We start from the raw sequence: 15,614 nt of genomic DNA, 5'->3' as shown, positions 1-15,614 counted from the left end.
TTTCTTTCTCATTTCTTTGGTGAGTAAAAATCAACTCTTTCCGACACAAAAGCGAGAGGTTGAAGGAGCTGAATAAATCATGTTTGATCAGGAAATTTTGATGTGATTTTGAGCACTGTAGATTCAAATAATTCTGGGTGTGCATTTTTTTCTTTCTTAACTCGTACAAAAAAAAAAATTGTGGAGAGAAAAGTTATACAAGGGCACAACTGCATTAAAATCAGTACAAATAAGTATCAGAAGAACCGACTGAGCTCTGTTAGCTTTGAGTGGGCAAGGTGGGGGGGGGGGGGGGTGAGGGAAAAAGAGAAGATGTGTCGATGACATGACACTCATGAATATTTGCATTTTGATTTCCACACACTCGGTTGCTATTGGATGCTCCTGTCACATCCTGATAGCTTTGTCAAGCTTTGCCTCGAATGTAATTTCGACTAAAAATCACTGGCTAGCGCATCCATCCCGACCTTTCAGAGAATTGTTGTGCAAAAAAACATGTTATATCACCCCGATCAGCTCTACTTGGCTCTGCACGCGTCAACTGGAAAGGCGGACTGTATAATTAACTCGTAATTTGTGTTTTCCTATCATGTAATTGGATGCAATTGATGGGGATGATGGCTGTCTAGTATAAGGACAACGACGGAAGAATAACTTGGATTTACATCCATCAACATCATCATCGCCGCTAATGTATGAAAACAAAAACAAATGTGGAAGCTATGAGACTACAAGTATGTCAAAGAAAACCAACAAACTATGTTCTGATGAGACAAACACTGCTGAAACTGGAAAGCTAAGTCTGACGTCATAATCTTAATACTAATGATCGTCATTCAACCTTCACACAATGTCTGCGGAACAACAATTCCTGCAGATTCTGAATGAACAGACACTGTTTGTATCCCTCCATGATATGCACATTTTAAAGGCATTTTAGCTAAATTGCCAACTCATCTGAGCAAAGCTCACACGTATAGTGTATACACGAAACTGTGCATACAAGTATTACATATGGTACGTAACCATGCATGTGAGATAATTTTCATAAGTGCAGGAGAGAGATGAAATTGACACTTGTAAAACTCTGTCAATAATTAAACCTGAACATACTTCAGTTTATATACAAGCAGAGTCATGACAGCTCTTATACACATGCCCATCACGTTTAAGTTGCATACAGAGTGTGCAATATCACTTCAGCAGCACAGGTTGTGCATCAATCTCATGGTGCTGATACAAGTTGTGCACGCATATTAAAAAGGTAGAGACCAGCAATGTATCTCCGCAAAGTGTGTTTGAGCCTCAGATGCGATACATATTTGAGCATTGCAATTTTTCCCATATGTCCGATTAATAAAACAATAAATGCTTGCACACATCCAAGAAATGACTTGCAGACTGCTATCTCAATTCATCTGGGAGCCGCTTCACTTTTAATGCGGGTAATTTGAAGCCGACATCTCTCCTTTCACGGCAAATTATGGGCCGACAAAATGGGTGACAAAAGACTTCTCCTTCCCTTCTGAGAGGAAGCTGTGGCTACATTATGAATCCATTCAGAATATTTATGATCCACCTTTGCCCAACTACGAATTTAAAGGCACCCTTACTGCTTCAACTCCCTAAAATACTTATTCTAGCATGAAATTGCCTCATAAACATGACAAAAGAACAAACAAACAAACAAACAAACAAACCATGGTTTCTTTGATTCTTAGTTTTGTCTTACACCAGCTGAGCAATCCAAATCTCTAATACTCATTTTACCCGAGCATCCAAATTCATATTTTTGTCACTGGTTACAAATCAATAGATGGCTACACTGCATCAGAATTTTTGTTATGAAAATAAAAACAAAGGGGGGGGCGATCGAAAGAGTCACTCATTCATTTGATAGACATCCGTTTCTGGTTTGATACACTGGCAAAGTTTATAGGCCTTTTACAGCACACACATGTTTGAAGAGCTAAATGGCAACAACCAAATTGTTGCCAGCTTATCGATAAGCATGTACGCAATCACAGTAAAATCGGTCATGAATGTACGTGCCCAACAAGAGTCTGATCAGATGAGGTTAATCATTAATGCCGATACACATTATTACATTTTACTACACTGCCCAACTTCGGCAAACAGAAGGTGACATCTGTCATCTATATCAGAACTTTCTATGTTCTTCCACTGGCTTTAGGATGAGCTACATGGAAAGCTTTTAAATTAAAGCAGAAACACTCATCCCATACAGAGATGTCTGCATCAAAATGTTATGCACATTTTGCTTATAATATTAAAGTGATGAAACTTTTCATACTCTGTTCTTTTAACCCCAGTAGGGCAGTAAAGACTGTACAATAATAACTTTTATCAGAAAGGAATGGTATATTGGTAATGGATTGTGCTGCTCTTCACAATATCAACCCTTCTTTTGCCAGGGTTCTTGGGGCAGTGTGTATAATGCTATGGAGGTTTGGGGAGCTGCCAGCACTCATAACACCCATATGGTTGACAAAAAGAGTGCAATGTGTTCTCACATTCTTCGGATCACTGTCAATATTGTAAATTGCACTGATTTCCCTCTGTACATCACGTGTTGCATAGACAACAAAACACTGATATCATTACGAGCTACTTGATAATCTTGTCCATAATAAAGCTGTACTTCCAACAGTCAACAAACATACTCACAGAACATTATCACTATCATATTAGGTACAAAGTGCAGTTTGTACCCATGCCTCAAAGGAGTTAAGATGACTACAAAAGATTCTGAACACATTTCATAGATCACATTATATCTGTTGCATGTGAGATCCTTGGAAAGCTCAAGAACGTTATTTCAAAAAGAAAATAAAATGTGATTAACCTCACTATCAACAAACTCATCACTTCCTTCCTTGCGACAATCTCTCTCACATGATGCCCTTGTAAGGGAAGATAAATTAATCTTTCAAGGACCGTAAAACAATGAAAATTTCCCTTTTCTCTCAGTCGATATAGCAGAAATGCAACTGATGGCATATAATACATAGACATAGAGCACTTTCATTTTCAATGCATTTTTCAGTGCACTGTGTATATTTGCAACAGAGTCAAATACAGATTTTTAACAAATTCATGTGCAGGAACACATAAATGCTTTGTACATTTCTGCAAATGCCCGACACCGAGTGATAGGACGCAAATTGATCCTTAAGCGATCTTAATTCCTCTAAAGCTGCACAAGGCCAGAGTGAGCCCACAGATGACAAACAGCTTTGCTTGTGACCGACAGTGAATTCTGCCAAGGAAAAGGGCCGCGGTGTACTTTGCAGCAAACACAAACAGAGCGAGCTCGTTTACAATTCTTGGTTCCGAACATTCCGATGTCACATGATCATGTCTAGTCACATGATCACATCTGTCTCTATCCCATTTTGATTCATACCCTACCCAGGTAGTGCCAGCTCTATTCGGCAGAGCGCAATCACGTACAGTTTGCTGCCTTTGGTGCATTGATCTCAAGCATTGGCAATGGCCTGTTCTGAGCAGACTTTGAAAAGTTGCATGCAAGCTTTCTTTACTACATGGCTATTGTGTGCTGTTGTTGCTATCTATCCTACTAAATGATATGAGATATACAATTAGCCTTCATCCAAGGCTTGCAGTACTGAGCACTGACAGTTCAAGGCAATTTTTTAAATTTTATTCTGAAAGCTCATAGACAATGATGTTAAGATGGATATAAAGTTATAAGGATGAAGGAAGTGAGTCAAGTAAGGGGAACTTTCCACACAGGAGGAGGAAGAGGAGAGACAGAGAGGGAGATGGAGGGAAATTAAACCTTCTGGAGAGGGCAACACCTTACCTCAAACTCCTGGACCGCGGCCGGAAGCTTGGGGACCGACGCCCATCATCGTGGTCGCCCCCTCCCACGTTGCTCTCGCTGCTGCTGAAGTGCTGCGAGAGGATCTGGAGGTCCTCCGCCGTCGGTTGGTACGGCAACTGGTGCAGCCGCTCCTGGCTTGAACAGGATGACTGGAGCAGAGGAGGATGAATGTTTGGTAGAATTGATGTTAATCAAAAGCAGGACCTTCAACACTCAAATATCATAGTAAAAAAAAAAGAAAAAGATAAGAGTACCTTTTCAATAACACTCTTTGTAATTCAACCCAGATCCCCTTGCTTGGAAAATGTTGCACATCATGACCCACCATAAGATTCCATCATGTCGGCTTTACAAGGTCAAGAATAGTTTTTTGGCAACCAAATACAATATCATGAGGAAGTTATTTCTTGAAAAAAAAAAAGATATAGCTGGATTTTGTATCAAACAATTGTTTTTCTCCTTCTCCTTCTTTGAATCATGATGACCGATACTATCATAATTATCATCATAACTATTTACTTGTAGTTGTAGAATTATCTTTATCACAATCTTCATATTTCATCATTATCATCAATATCTAAATGGTATCATCACCATCAAAAGGATGTTTAATAATCTTATTTGTCAATTATCTTCTTCCTTATTCAATACACACTGCGAGTGCCATCTTTTGGGATGAAGAAAGATTTTTGAAGTGAGAAAAGGACATTCTTTTTCTTCTTTTTTTGTCTACCACAAAGGGTCAAAGGAGCACTGCTTTACCATATCTTCAGCAAATATTGCTGTGGAATAAAAACATAACAAAAAAAAATAGCAGTCGAGATAATTAGGTCAAAAGGAAATAGAATCACAGAGCAATGATCAGCCACTCCTCTCTGCATTACACAGACCCTAGAACTCTGGTATACTTTTGGGAGGACCAGAGAGCATCACAATCAGACATTCTCTTTTAATCTGCGAGGGATTTGCAGAATCCCCTCCATACTTTCATTTCATCTCTTTATTGACATGACGTGGGGGGAGGGGGGAAAGGAGACGCCATGCCTGATGTGCAGGGGACCACTTCCCCCATCAAGACCTAATTGCGAACGTGGCTGAAGCACTTCCCGCAAACTCTCCCTGGTCAAATTAAGATATCAAACGAAACATGCGTGTGATCTGTTCCGAGGGCTGCATTCCCTCTCGGAGAGAGAGAGAGTGAAGGGATGGATGATATGAAGGAGGAGGAGGAGGAGGAGGAGGAGGAGACGGGTACTCTCAGCTGGTCCCAGCCACAGACAGAGCTCCCTTGTCAGGCAAGGCAGGAAGCGGTTTTCAGAGGGCGGAAGCCGCTTTGGAGTTTGAGTCATAATTCACAGCGACAGAAGAATTGAAGGTTTGTGATTTATTGTCCTCCGGACGGGTTCGAAATCTTACGCTGGGACACGTCAACATCACTTTTCACACGCCAGCTTTTATAATCTCTTGCAATTTATGGCGTTTCTTGGGAAACACGGCATAATAATGAGCAATCAAATAATGTTAATCCGACAGAGAAAAGGAGAAATCCTATGATTACGTGGATCAATTACGGATTGTCTGCATCACTTGTCACTATGTTCTAAGAGCCTCAAGGGAAATACTGCAAAAGCTCTGAGATTGTCCTATAGAAATCCAATATGATGGCTTTGTACAAGGGCATTTAATAAACAACAAATAATAGCACAGGCTTCTTCTTTAATACATGTCCCTATTGTCTAAAAGTATGATCCCTGCCTGACTCTCCCTTCATACATAAAGACAAGGGACAGAGCGAAAAATACATATTACTGTCATGTGTCTATGCAGGAGTGTGTTACTGCAGGTGCAGTAGCATTTGGCTCGCTTTTCTGTTTCACCCGGGGCCTGTTTCACTAACATTGGAATTATATCGAGCCAAACAATGAACGAAAAGTTGGGAGAGATTGATATCAGATCTAGCTGGGAGGAATATTATAAGGCATTCGAGCTGAATTAAGAACATGGCAAGGTGGGACAAGTCACTGTTTCCACATACAGCTGCAGCTTAGTGAAACAGTTCCTAACTTCTGAAGACTAATTGATCCCAAATATTGTCCCTAAGATCAGTTAAATTGAACCTAAGATTGGTTTTTACCGCTTGGTGAAACAGGTCCCTGATCTCTAAGACATTGCTTACTCGTAATACCATTTTCTAAGTTTCAAAAAGGGAAAAAAAGTGAGTGAGAGATGTGGGGTGGGGTGGGGGGGGGGAGAAGGAGAGGGAAAGAAAGATAGAGTCATCAGAATCGGTTACCACTCACCGACACTGCAGAACTGGGCGTATTGGTTCCATAACCTGATGAAGGCAGTGATGCGAGTGACCATCGCCGCCCGTCGGCTTGGCGGACGGTGTTAAAGGGAAAGTGGGCATGGGGATGGACAGGCACCCTTGGGCTGTCTAGAGGACTCCCTGAAGAAGGAAACAAGTTACAAAAAAACAATGTAATATTATGATTTTTTAATATAATATAATATCAATCACTAACAAAACAAATGGGGCACACAAGATCAAAATTCATTTTACATGGACCTATTTATTCACACAGTAGAAACTTTCACTGGACCACTGGTTAATACAAGTCTACCCTCAAGAACTGAGTTCATCAAAGAGACACATATTATAGACAGCAATCAATGTATGTGTAGTCCCATGCCTTTGAAAATATGTATGTGCCCATGCAAGCATTCTCTCTTCAGCCTCTCCCTTCAAATGTCAATGCATACAAACCTGAAAAGCAGAGATGCCACCGTCTGCATACCAAGCAAACATCCTGTTGTGCAGTGGGATTCATGTTTTAGATGCAAAAACTAATATTCTGGTTGAAGAATGGGAAAATTTGCTTTAAATATGAATACGTATCTCACACGTATTTGGAATATTTTCATTCCAAAGCAACTATCCCCAGGGCACGAGACAGGCGTGGCACAAGTTCTTGCGATGCCGCAGACTAAAGAACTAATGGCGCTTGCATGGCGGGGAAGGGGTTAATCCAAATGAGCATTCCTCGTGCATGACCCATGCAATAAACCAAAACGAGGCCATTTGCAATCTAACAGCTGGATAATAGCTTGCACAGCAGTCGCGCCATCATTAACTTCTCATAGTGCACCGACAATTCAAGGATTCATCTTTCACGCCCAGGCAGGCATCCCTACACGTCCACAATCTATGGATTAAAGGAGTGTTTCTGCAAGTTTGTTTGTAGGCAACCAAAGTTAAAGATGAAAATGCTTTGGATTGGAAGTCTATGAATAAAAGCCCAAACAATACCATAAAATTTATTTTTACATCAATGTGTACCTTCATATCAGCGGTTGTTAAAAAACTGAAGTCATTTGAAATCTGGCTCCTTTATTTTTTGTTACTCCATGTATCACATCACCATTCTAAAATCTTCACACCCTATGGATTATGGCAGTGAAGTCTAGCTAAAATCTGCACACATCTTCAGACAAGAGAAAACAGAGAAAATGAACAAAATGCACATGTGCATGATGCATGCCTCGTGCTTTATACTGACACTGGACAATAGCTGATCACACTAGTTCACTTGAGCCTTGGGCTTATGGGAGCTAAATAAGAATATATACAATCAAACACACAACAACAACTAAAACTTACCGTCACCATGGGAACCAGGCGAGCTCGATCTCTTCATCACCGGTGAGCTGTTCTTCCCCTTCCTGGTCCGGCCATAGCTGCTTGAGAGACAAAGATAAAAAGTGAGAGAGAAAAAGAATATACAGATTAACCCTTGCTGTGCAGTAAAATTTTGCTGAATGGCATTCCCACTGGCAAGCTTTCTTTGCGGATCACCTACAGAATGACACCGTGAAAGAAGGTTAATTACATAATCCCTCTCACCCCTATCAAATGACAGCGGTCTACCTGCAAAATTGCCAAAATTGTTTCTTTGGAATGGATATTTGTCAATGGTTCATCATGGTCGGTCAAGTTTAGGGCGGAAATCAACCTGCTGCTAAAAAAATACCTTGGAAGGTTACCATCGAGTGAAGGGGCATGTGAAGGGTTAAGCTATCACCTGATCAGTATTGCCAACAGACATTTGAAAATAATACCTGTATGTCATTCTAGCAAATGTCAATTTTTCAACCACGGCACGTTGGAAATTTTAAGAACTGCAATAGCAAATGGCATGCCCTCTCAGATCTCTTGTGGCGGGTCGGAAACCCGCACAAAACCGAAATCCAATACCTGGAACGGACAAGAGTTTGCAAATGTCATTGTTCATTTCGGTTTCGCATTCAGAACCGCCGTCTAACTCCCGCATTATCTTTGCTCGGGGCACAATGCGTGCCCTGGAATCTGCCTCGCAGTGCTGGACAGTGATTGTCTTCTGAACCGTCTTGTTCTTATTTTTCTGCTCTCGTTCTCTTCCGTTTGATCTCTCGAGAGGTTGCGCGAGATGGATCGCTCGCTGATTTGAGGCCTTTGTCCAGTGGATGGAATATAGGTCGGAAGATGATTTTTGGCATGGCATTCAGTCTGTATGCATGTACCTATCAGTATGATGCATGAATGCATCACTGTGTGTTTGTGCATGCCTGCTACCATAAAATATTTGCGTTTTTCTTAGTGGATACTCTGAAGTAGCATTACACTTCTGTGACCAAATGCCATATGTGCACATATATTATGTGAATAATTGTAGATGAGACGAAATGATGTTAGTTACATGTAGACAATAATGAAGAAAAAAGATGATGAAGAAGAAAAGGTGGATGAATAAAATGATGAAGATGAAGGAACGGACTTGGATTTCTTTGGGAAAAAAACAACAACATCACTATGACCAAGCATGAAGGTCAAGGATTGGCCACACCTCTGCACTGCTATCTTCTAAAGATGGTAACATGCTACATTATCCCCTTCTACAGCACAAACAACTGTTCCCGTGCAATCTGCCATAAAGCAGGAAGTCACACAATAGAAAACACTTTCAAATCAGACAGAACAACTACGAAAAAAGAGTACTTTGCAATATATCCATTACGTGGGTATCTGTCTGTCTGCTGTCCGACTGTTTGTCTGTCTGTGGGATGGATATCCTATCAGCACCCCATTGGTACCCCTAGACACACACACACAAACACACACACACACACACACATACAGACGGACGAGACCCCAGCCCACAAGTGGGGCAACCTGGAGATGAGCCAAAGTGACATGACGGCAGAAGAAATCCCAGGGAGACCGTGGCACAAATACAATAAAAGAGAGGGGAAAAATGGAATGGTTCAGCCCCCAGGCATTATACCTGTCATGCGAGTGACCTGTACTTATTAAGCCCCAGAGAGGCTCAGACACCAACTGGAAAACAACAGCGGGGGGCAGGCTGAGAGGGTAAAGACCAAGAGAGAGAGAGAGTGAATGAATGAGAGACAGATGGAAGGGTAGAAGATCATCAAAGAGACAGACATAGAACGAATGAGAAAGAGAGGGAGCACAGAGGAAAGAGAATGGGCAAATAAAATCATGCGAGGATGAGAGCGAAAAAGCTGTTCCCCCATTTCTACATAAGAGCACATATACCCAAAGTTTACAAGACATGCAATATGGATTTTATATTTTTATCATGTTTGCTCTTTCGTCTCGTCAAACTATTGCCGTCAAATTATTGCAGCATCGTGCTCACTTATGTACTGCTAATCAATTTGATTTTGACACTCATATCATTGAGACTCTACCAGTAATTCTAACTAATCTTCATTTTCATTGGGATGGAATCCCTCTCCCTTTATGCATTAATCATTGCAGATATTATTAGTTTTACCACGTGCACCTTCATTCTTTTATACATTTACTCAAAGTGGACCCCTTCCCCCTTGGGTGTCTGCCATACTAGTATTACATTTGAACAGTTGGAGCTTTCAGGACACTGTATTTTACCCACTTCCAGTCAAACCCATCACTTTTGTGATATCTGAGTGTGTGCCACTTTATTCTGTATCTTGCTCATTTGTGCACGATGGCGTCATCACTGACCGGCTGAGCAGGGGTGACGCAACAAGTTGAGCCCGGTTCACGAGTGGCTTTCATCTCCACCCACGTAGCTCCGTGCACATTTTTAAGGATATCTCGGCAGCCTAGTGCCGAGTGTTCTCCAAACATTGCCATTTACCTCTCTTGCATCAACTGCATTTTGTCATCCATATATCCCAGCACTCTCTACACCATCATCCATTCCTCACCCTGGCTTTTTACCCATTCACTGCACAGTAATGACATCCGCCCCTTCACTCCCAATTCTGGTTTAAAAAAAAAAAAATGAAACGAAAATGAAAACACGCCACAAATGCACCTCTGCCTGCCGGGGGCAAATTGAGATAAATTTTGCTCACGTCTGCTCATACTTGAGAAAATGCAGGCAACGTACTGCTGAACCGACTACATCGACCAAAGACAAACTTATATGCCCTCCACGGGACGGCAGTTAGAAACTGGAGCGTCCGTTGCCATGGCAATTACCCTGAAATGGCTTTTTGTGACGCAGTTTGGAAACGATCTGCTTACTCCTTCCAGAGGCAGATCATCTCGTGGTGGACGGAGGGAATTTGGTTTGTCTTCATCCATTTATTTTGCTTGTCAAACTTGGTATTATCATAGTGATGAATGACTTGTTTTTGGATAACACAAAGGACGTCAGAGACAAGTCAGAATTGTCAAAACAGTTGCGTGAGGCGTGGCTCTCATTTCCACCACAGGTCTTCTGATGATGCGAATTATGGATGAAAATATAGAAAGTGGAAAATGTGATTCACCTATCGCAGATTTAGCACGGAATTGAGAGAACGATTAATGCAGGATACGCAAGGGAGAATGATGGACTGAAAGGGGACGGGGAGAGAGAGGGAAAAGAGAGAAAGAGGGAGTGACAGCAATACAGGATGAGAGACAGAGAAAAAGATGACAGATATAGAGGATGAGAGAGAGAAAAAGGGGAGAGGGTGTGAGAGAAAGAGAGTAATAGGTGTGAGAGATAGGGAGAGAGAGGGAAAAAGACAGAGGGTTAGAGGAAGATAGAAGGTGTGAGAGAAAGAGGGTAAGAGAGAAAGAGAGGTGAAAGAGAGAGGGCAAGAGGGAGAAAAAGAGATAAGGGAGATAAAATGGGTGAGAGATTATTGAAGAAGAGAGAGAGAGATAAGAGAGAGAGAGGGGGGGGGGAGAGAGAGAGAAGGGGCATAGAAGAGGGAGAGAGTGGGAGGGGAGGGAAAAAAAAGATAAAAGATGATGTAGAGGGATGAGTGAGGATGAGGAAAAAGAGGGCACCGAGCGTCGAATTTCAGCCGAGATTGGCATCAGCGAGATGCGACTCCTGAGAGACGGGTACAGTCTGACGAGGAAAAGGAGGCAGCCCGGATGAGAGAAGGCATCCGCTCCGCAAAAAATTGGAAGATGCCGGGAGAGCGTGGGGCTAGAAATTGCATATGACGCGAGGGGGGACAAGAGGATAATTGGAACATGAAGAAGGAATAGGCCGGGAGGAGATAAATTCCTATTACTGAGATGGTGGTTGATCAAATACTGCCGTAAGGGCATCCGACAGTAACAGCCACATATTGTACAGTTGATTCTGAAGGGGTGGGGGGATAAGTTTTCTAAACTGTCACAGGTCTAACTCTGAATGGCTCCAATTCTAAAGTTAATGATTAAAAGTGAAATAGTGTATAAGCTGTTAATTTTGCAAATTAGGAAGTCTTAGGCATTTTTGTGAGATGTTGTTTTCGCGAATTCACACCAACGCTATTTTAAATGCACTGCTACCCAAGTGCATGACGTTTTTCATGTGTTGTTAAATTCACAATCCAATTGTGACTCACAAAATTCGAGAAAATTAAACCCTAGCGAAAATAACAGCGTATACAGTAATCACTCTTCAAGGATCTTACCATTTGTCTTAGTCTTATCTTTGAAGATTTGATACACTGTAAAATGAGACATATGATATACTTAGGCCAGTTGTGCAAGAGTGTTTCTTTTTTTGTTGTTTTCTAGACGAGATCAACTCAACATGTATTTTTTGGCTGAATCCACACTTCTCCGGATTTCTGTGACTGAGCTTGATGAGATACATCAGAGGCCCGTCAAATGGAAAAAGAGCGTGAGCAATCTGTCCCGTTAGGGGCCACGATTGATTAAATCTTCACAGCAACACTCCGACGGCAACACTTTGATGCAAACCGATGGACCGAATAGTCATTCAGCCGAGGGGAATTCAGCTGGCACATTTGACATGCAAAAATGCTGAAAACGACCCCAAGACACGATCCCTCGTCTGCCATAGCATCTAAATTCCAACCTGTGGGTGCATATGTGTCTACGTGTTTGTGTGTGTGTGTGTGTGTGTGTGTGTGTGTGTGTGTGTGTGTGTGTGTGTGTGTGTGTGTGCATTACTATTTCTTCCATTAAAAGAACAAAAATAACCGAACAGTATACTTGCATAAAAAACAAAACTAACAAATTTGATCATTTGCACTTGTGTGAGTTTCCACATCCTTTTAAATGAGGCATACATATCAACCAGTGAATATTGTTTTTTTTATCTCTTTTCCTCTTTCTCTACCCCCCCCCCTTATTCCTTTTCATACATGTATGCTTGTCTATCTCTCCCTAGCCTCTCTCTGCAAAACACATTTCTGACACAGAACTCTGAAGATTTCTGGATCAATTCAAAAGTTTGCGGACAGCCACCATGAAATATTAGCCTCATTATCACTGAAACGCCCTAGCGGCTCATTAGACAAGCAGGCTCTGGCCATATCTCATAGGAATTATGTTCATTCCTCTATGTATAGGCATAATATTTGTTGTTTCTGAAATGACTTGCCCGCTCACTGACCCCTTTGGACATGCAGGTCAATGGGCCTTTCAAAGCAAACACAAACAACTTGACATCGATCCGTCTTTTGAGTCTGCCATAAACATCCACGAGGTTGCTTCAGGATGCATAAGATTCCTATCACTCCCCCATCCCCTACTCCCCCCCCCCCCCTTACATCTCTTGCAGTACAAAAAAAAAGGAAAAGAAAGAAAAAAGAGCGAGATGTCCATAAAGGTTAATCTCTAAAGCCTGCCAATTTTTTTTTTAACACTGAACAGGTAAACAAAAAAATATTCAAATTCTCTTTGCAAGCAGTTATGTGACTTGGTTTCTACCAAGATGTATCTCGAATAAAGTTGTGTAAAAACGAGAGACAGGGTTAGAGAGAGAGAATAGGGGAGAGGGGAGTGACATTCAAACACACACACACACACACACACATACAGACAGAGTAACAAATAGTATGTAGAGCCAGAATAGCACAGTACAGTAATTATTAAGTAAGATCGACTGCCGCAGGGAATAAACTGATTACAAACACAACACACAAGAAAGCAGGAACACCCTGTTGATCACAACAAGCCACCTGCCAATGTGAAAGAACTTCTTCTCTAGTGGCCCAATTTCCCGAGGCTCAAGGAAATGATGTCCCAATACAAATACGGCAAGTCTGGCTTCTTCTACCTTCCTCCCCTCCCCCCCCCCTTCCCATCCTCCTCCTCCCCCCCCCCCCCCAATCCCCATCCTCCTCCTCTTTCGCATCATCTATCTCTGTCTCTTCTGCGAGTCCTTGCATCACTGTCTCGACCCTACTGTTCCTGATTACAGGTAACATGCATCAAATTGGGACAATGCATGCACTCACTCGGGTGCCTGCAATCAGTCACTTCAGAGGGGACATACACATATCTGTAGTTAGGGGATAGGTAAAGGAAGTGAAAAGGGAGAGAAAGAGGAAAAAAAAAGACTGACAGAAAAAGCAAAGAGACAGATATATAGAGAGATAAAGAAAAAGATATATAAAGCAAGAGATAGAAGGGGAGAGATAAAGAGAAAGATATAAAAAGCAAGAGATAGAAGGGGAGAGATAAAGAGAAAGATATAAAAAGCAAGAGATAGAGGGGGAGAGATATAGAGAAAGATATAAAAAGAAAGAGATAGAGGGGGAGAGATAAAGAGAAAGATATAAAAAGCAAGAGATAGAAGGGAGAGATAAAGAGATGGATCAAGAGAAAGATACAAAAGCAAGAGAAAGAGATCGAGATAAAAAATGAAGAACAAAGGAAGAGAGAGAGAGAGAGATGAAGAGAAATATATAACAAGCAAGAGAGAGAAAGAGAATATGATAAATATCAAATCTAGGCTGAGGGTGTGATAGACAGTCTGAAACAGAATAGGAGAGAGCAAAGTAAACAATCTGAAACAGAGGCGGAGAGCATACAATAGTCATAAAGACAGACACAAACAAAGTTTGGGGGGGGGGGGGGGAGGATGAGAAAGAGTATGATAGAAATGCAAATACAGACAAGACATGAGAGAGAGTTTTCTTAATGGACCCAAAGAGACATAAGGAAAATATGAGGCTAAGGAGAAAAACAAATGGGTAAAGGATGATTGACTGAGTCAGACAGAATGATTAAACAGGGGTGGAAAAAAAAAGAAAGAATGAAGAGATAGTATTCTATGTATTCCACATTACTGTCAGTGTGACTCATCAACAAGGTACACACCTACTCCCCAGTATACATCACAGCATGTTTGCGATAGTGTCTGCATATATTTCAAAGAAAAACATGGGGCTATAAATCAGAGCAAATAAAGAGAATAATTGATGCTGATCTCTATCTCTATCTCTCTTTCCCAAATTGCATTCATATCACTGATGGATCTGTCTGTCCTTTGCTTTGCATCAGACATGTGTCGACCAGTACTTTGCTATCTACTTTAGATATACTGTCTAATGTTGCAAAGAAATGTTAGCCTGACTCTGCTGTGAAAACATATATTAAGAGTAATCATTCTGAATCATACCTATCTTGAAACATTTTGTTTTGTCCTCAATACTTTAGTCAAAGAGCAAAATGTACAATTATATATTCTTACATTGTTACAACTCTCTCTCTCTCTCCATCAACTTCACTGGTATCAAATTTTGCAATGCATAATCATTCTCATCTTTAATCTTTTTATTGCTCCCACTCATCAGTGCATGAGGACCTTTTTAACTTCTCCTTATTGTTACCAAAATTAATGTTGAGACAAGTCAATTAGGGCGCAAACCATCTCAACCAGTAATGTTTCTTTTCATACAGCGAGCCTGTGCCGAGTTTGTGCCATCGTGTTGACATGTAAACAATACCAACACATAGCATTCGTACTGAATTCTCATCCTTTGTCTTCTGTTCTTCTGCTTGGCCCCTTCTTAATTTCTTTCCAGGAAGAAGTACAAACAAAACAAAATGCAAGCTTCATTTCCCAGAACAGAATACAAATAAGTATTACGTATCTCAATGTTTTCTACTTCTTGTCACCATCCTCCAGATGGAAAATGCAAACAGAATAAACCACAGCAAAAGTTTGACATTTCCGTGCTCTGACATTTCGGGTTTGAGAGGCAAGGAAAAGACTTTCATAACATGACAAGCAAGACCCTGTCTTGAAGCATCGGTCATGAAGCTCGACTTAATCCGTTAAGGGGGAAATCGTGACTGAGTTACGGCTTTCATTCAGCCATGACACATGCATGTTTTTTTACTCTCTTGGCAGCGGAAACCAATCAGGAGATGTCGTGCTGGTGATATCTGCTTGCTCTTCCAATCATTGGTGCGTCCCTCAAACTTATCGGCAATTTGAGCGGTATT

General features: G+C 41.3%; 1 protein-coding gene across 1 annotated transcript in view; it reads right to left on the bottom strand.

Annotated features, from left to right (window-relative positions):
• Window positions 1–15,614, bottom strand: part of LOC139713590 (microtubule-associated serine/threonine-protein kinase 2-like) — a 73,833-nt gene that overhangs the window by 34,950 nt on the left and 23,269 nt on the right. Inside the window, exons 3-5 of the mRNA XM_071625298.1 lie at window positions 7,530–7,609; window positions 6,169–6,317; window positions 3,848–4,017 (exon numbers count right to left, since the gene is read on the bottom strand). Of these exons, the coding sequence (XP_071481399.1) occupies window positions 3,848–4,017; window positions 6,169–6,317; window positions 7,530–7,609 (399 nt within the window). The remainder of the gene's footprint in view (window positions 1–3,847; window positions 4,018–6,168; window positions 6,318–7,529; window positions 7,610–15,614) is intronic.

The sequence above is a fragment of the Diadema antillarum genome, unplaced genomic scaffold (genome assembly GCF_040938485.1).
Source record: "Diadema antillarum isolate AM-2024a unplaced genomic scaffold, OU_Dant_1.0 seq00002009_RagTag, whole genome shotgun sequence".
Taxonomy (NCBI): Eukaryota; Metazoa; Echinodermata; class Echinoidea; order Diadematoida; family Diadematidae; genus Diadema; species Diadema antillarum.
Note: the sequence above shows the minus strand (reverse complement) of the source record. Positions and strands in the feature narration are given on the sequence as shown.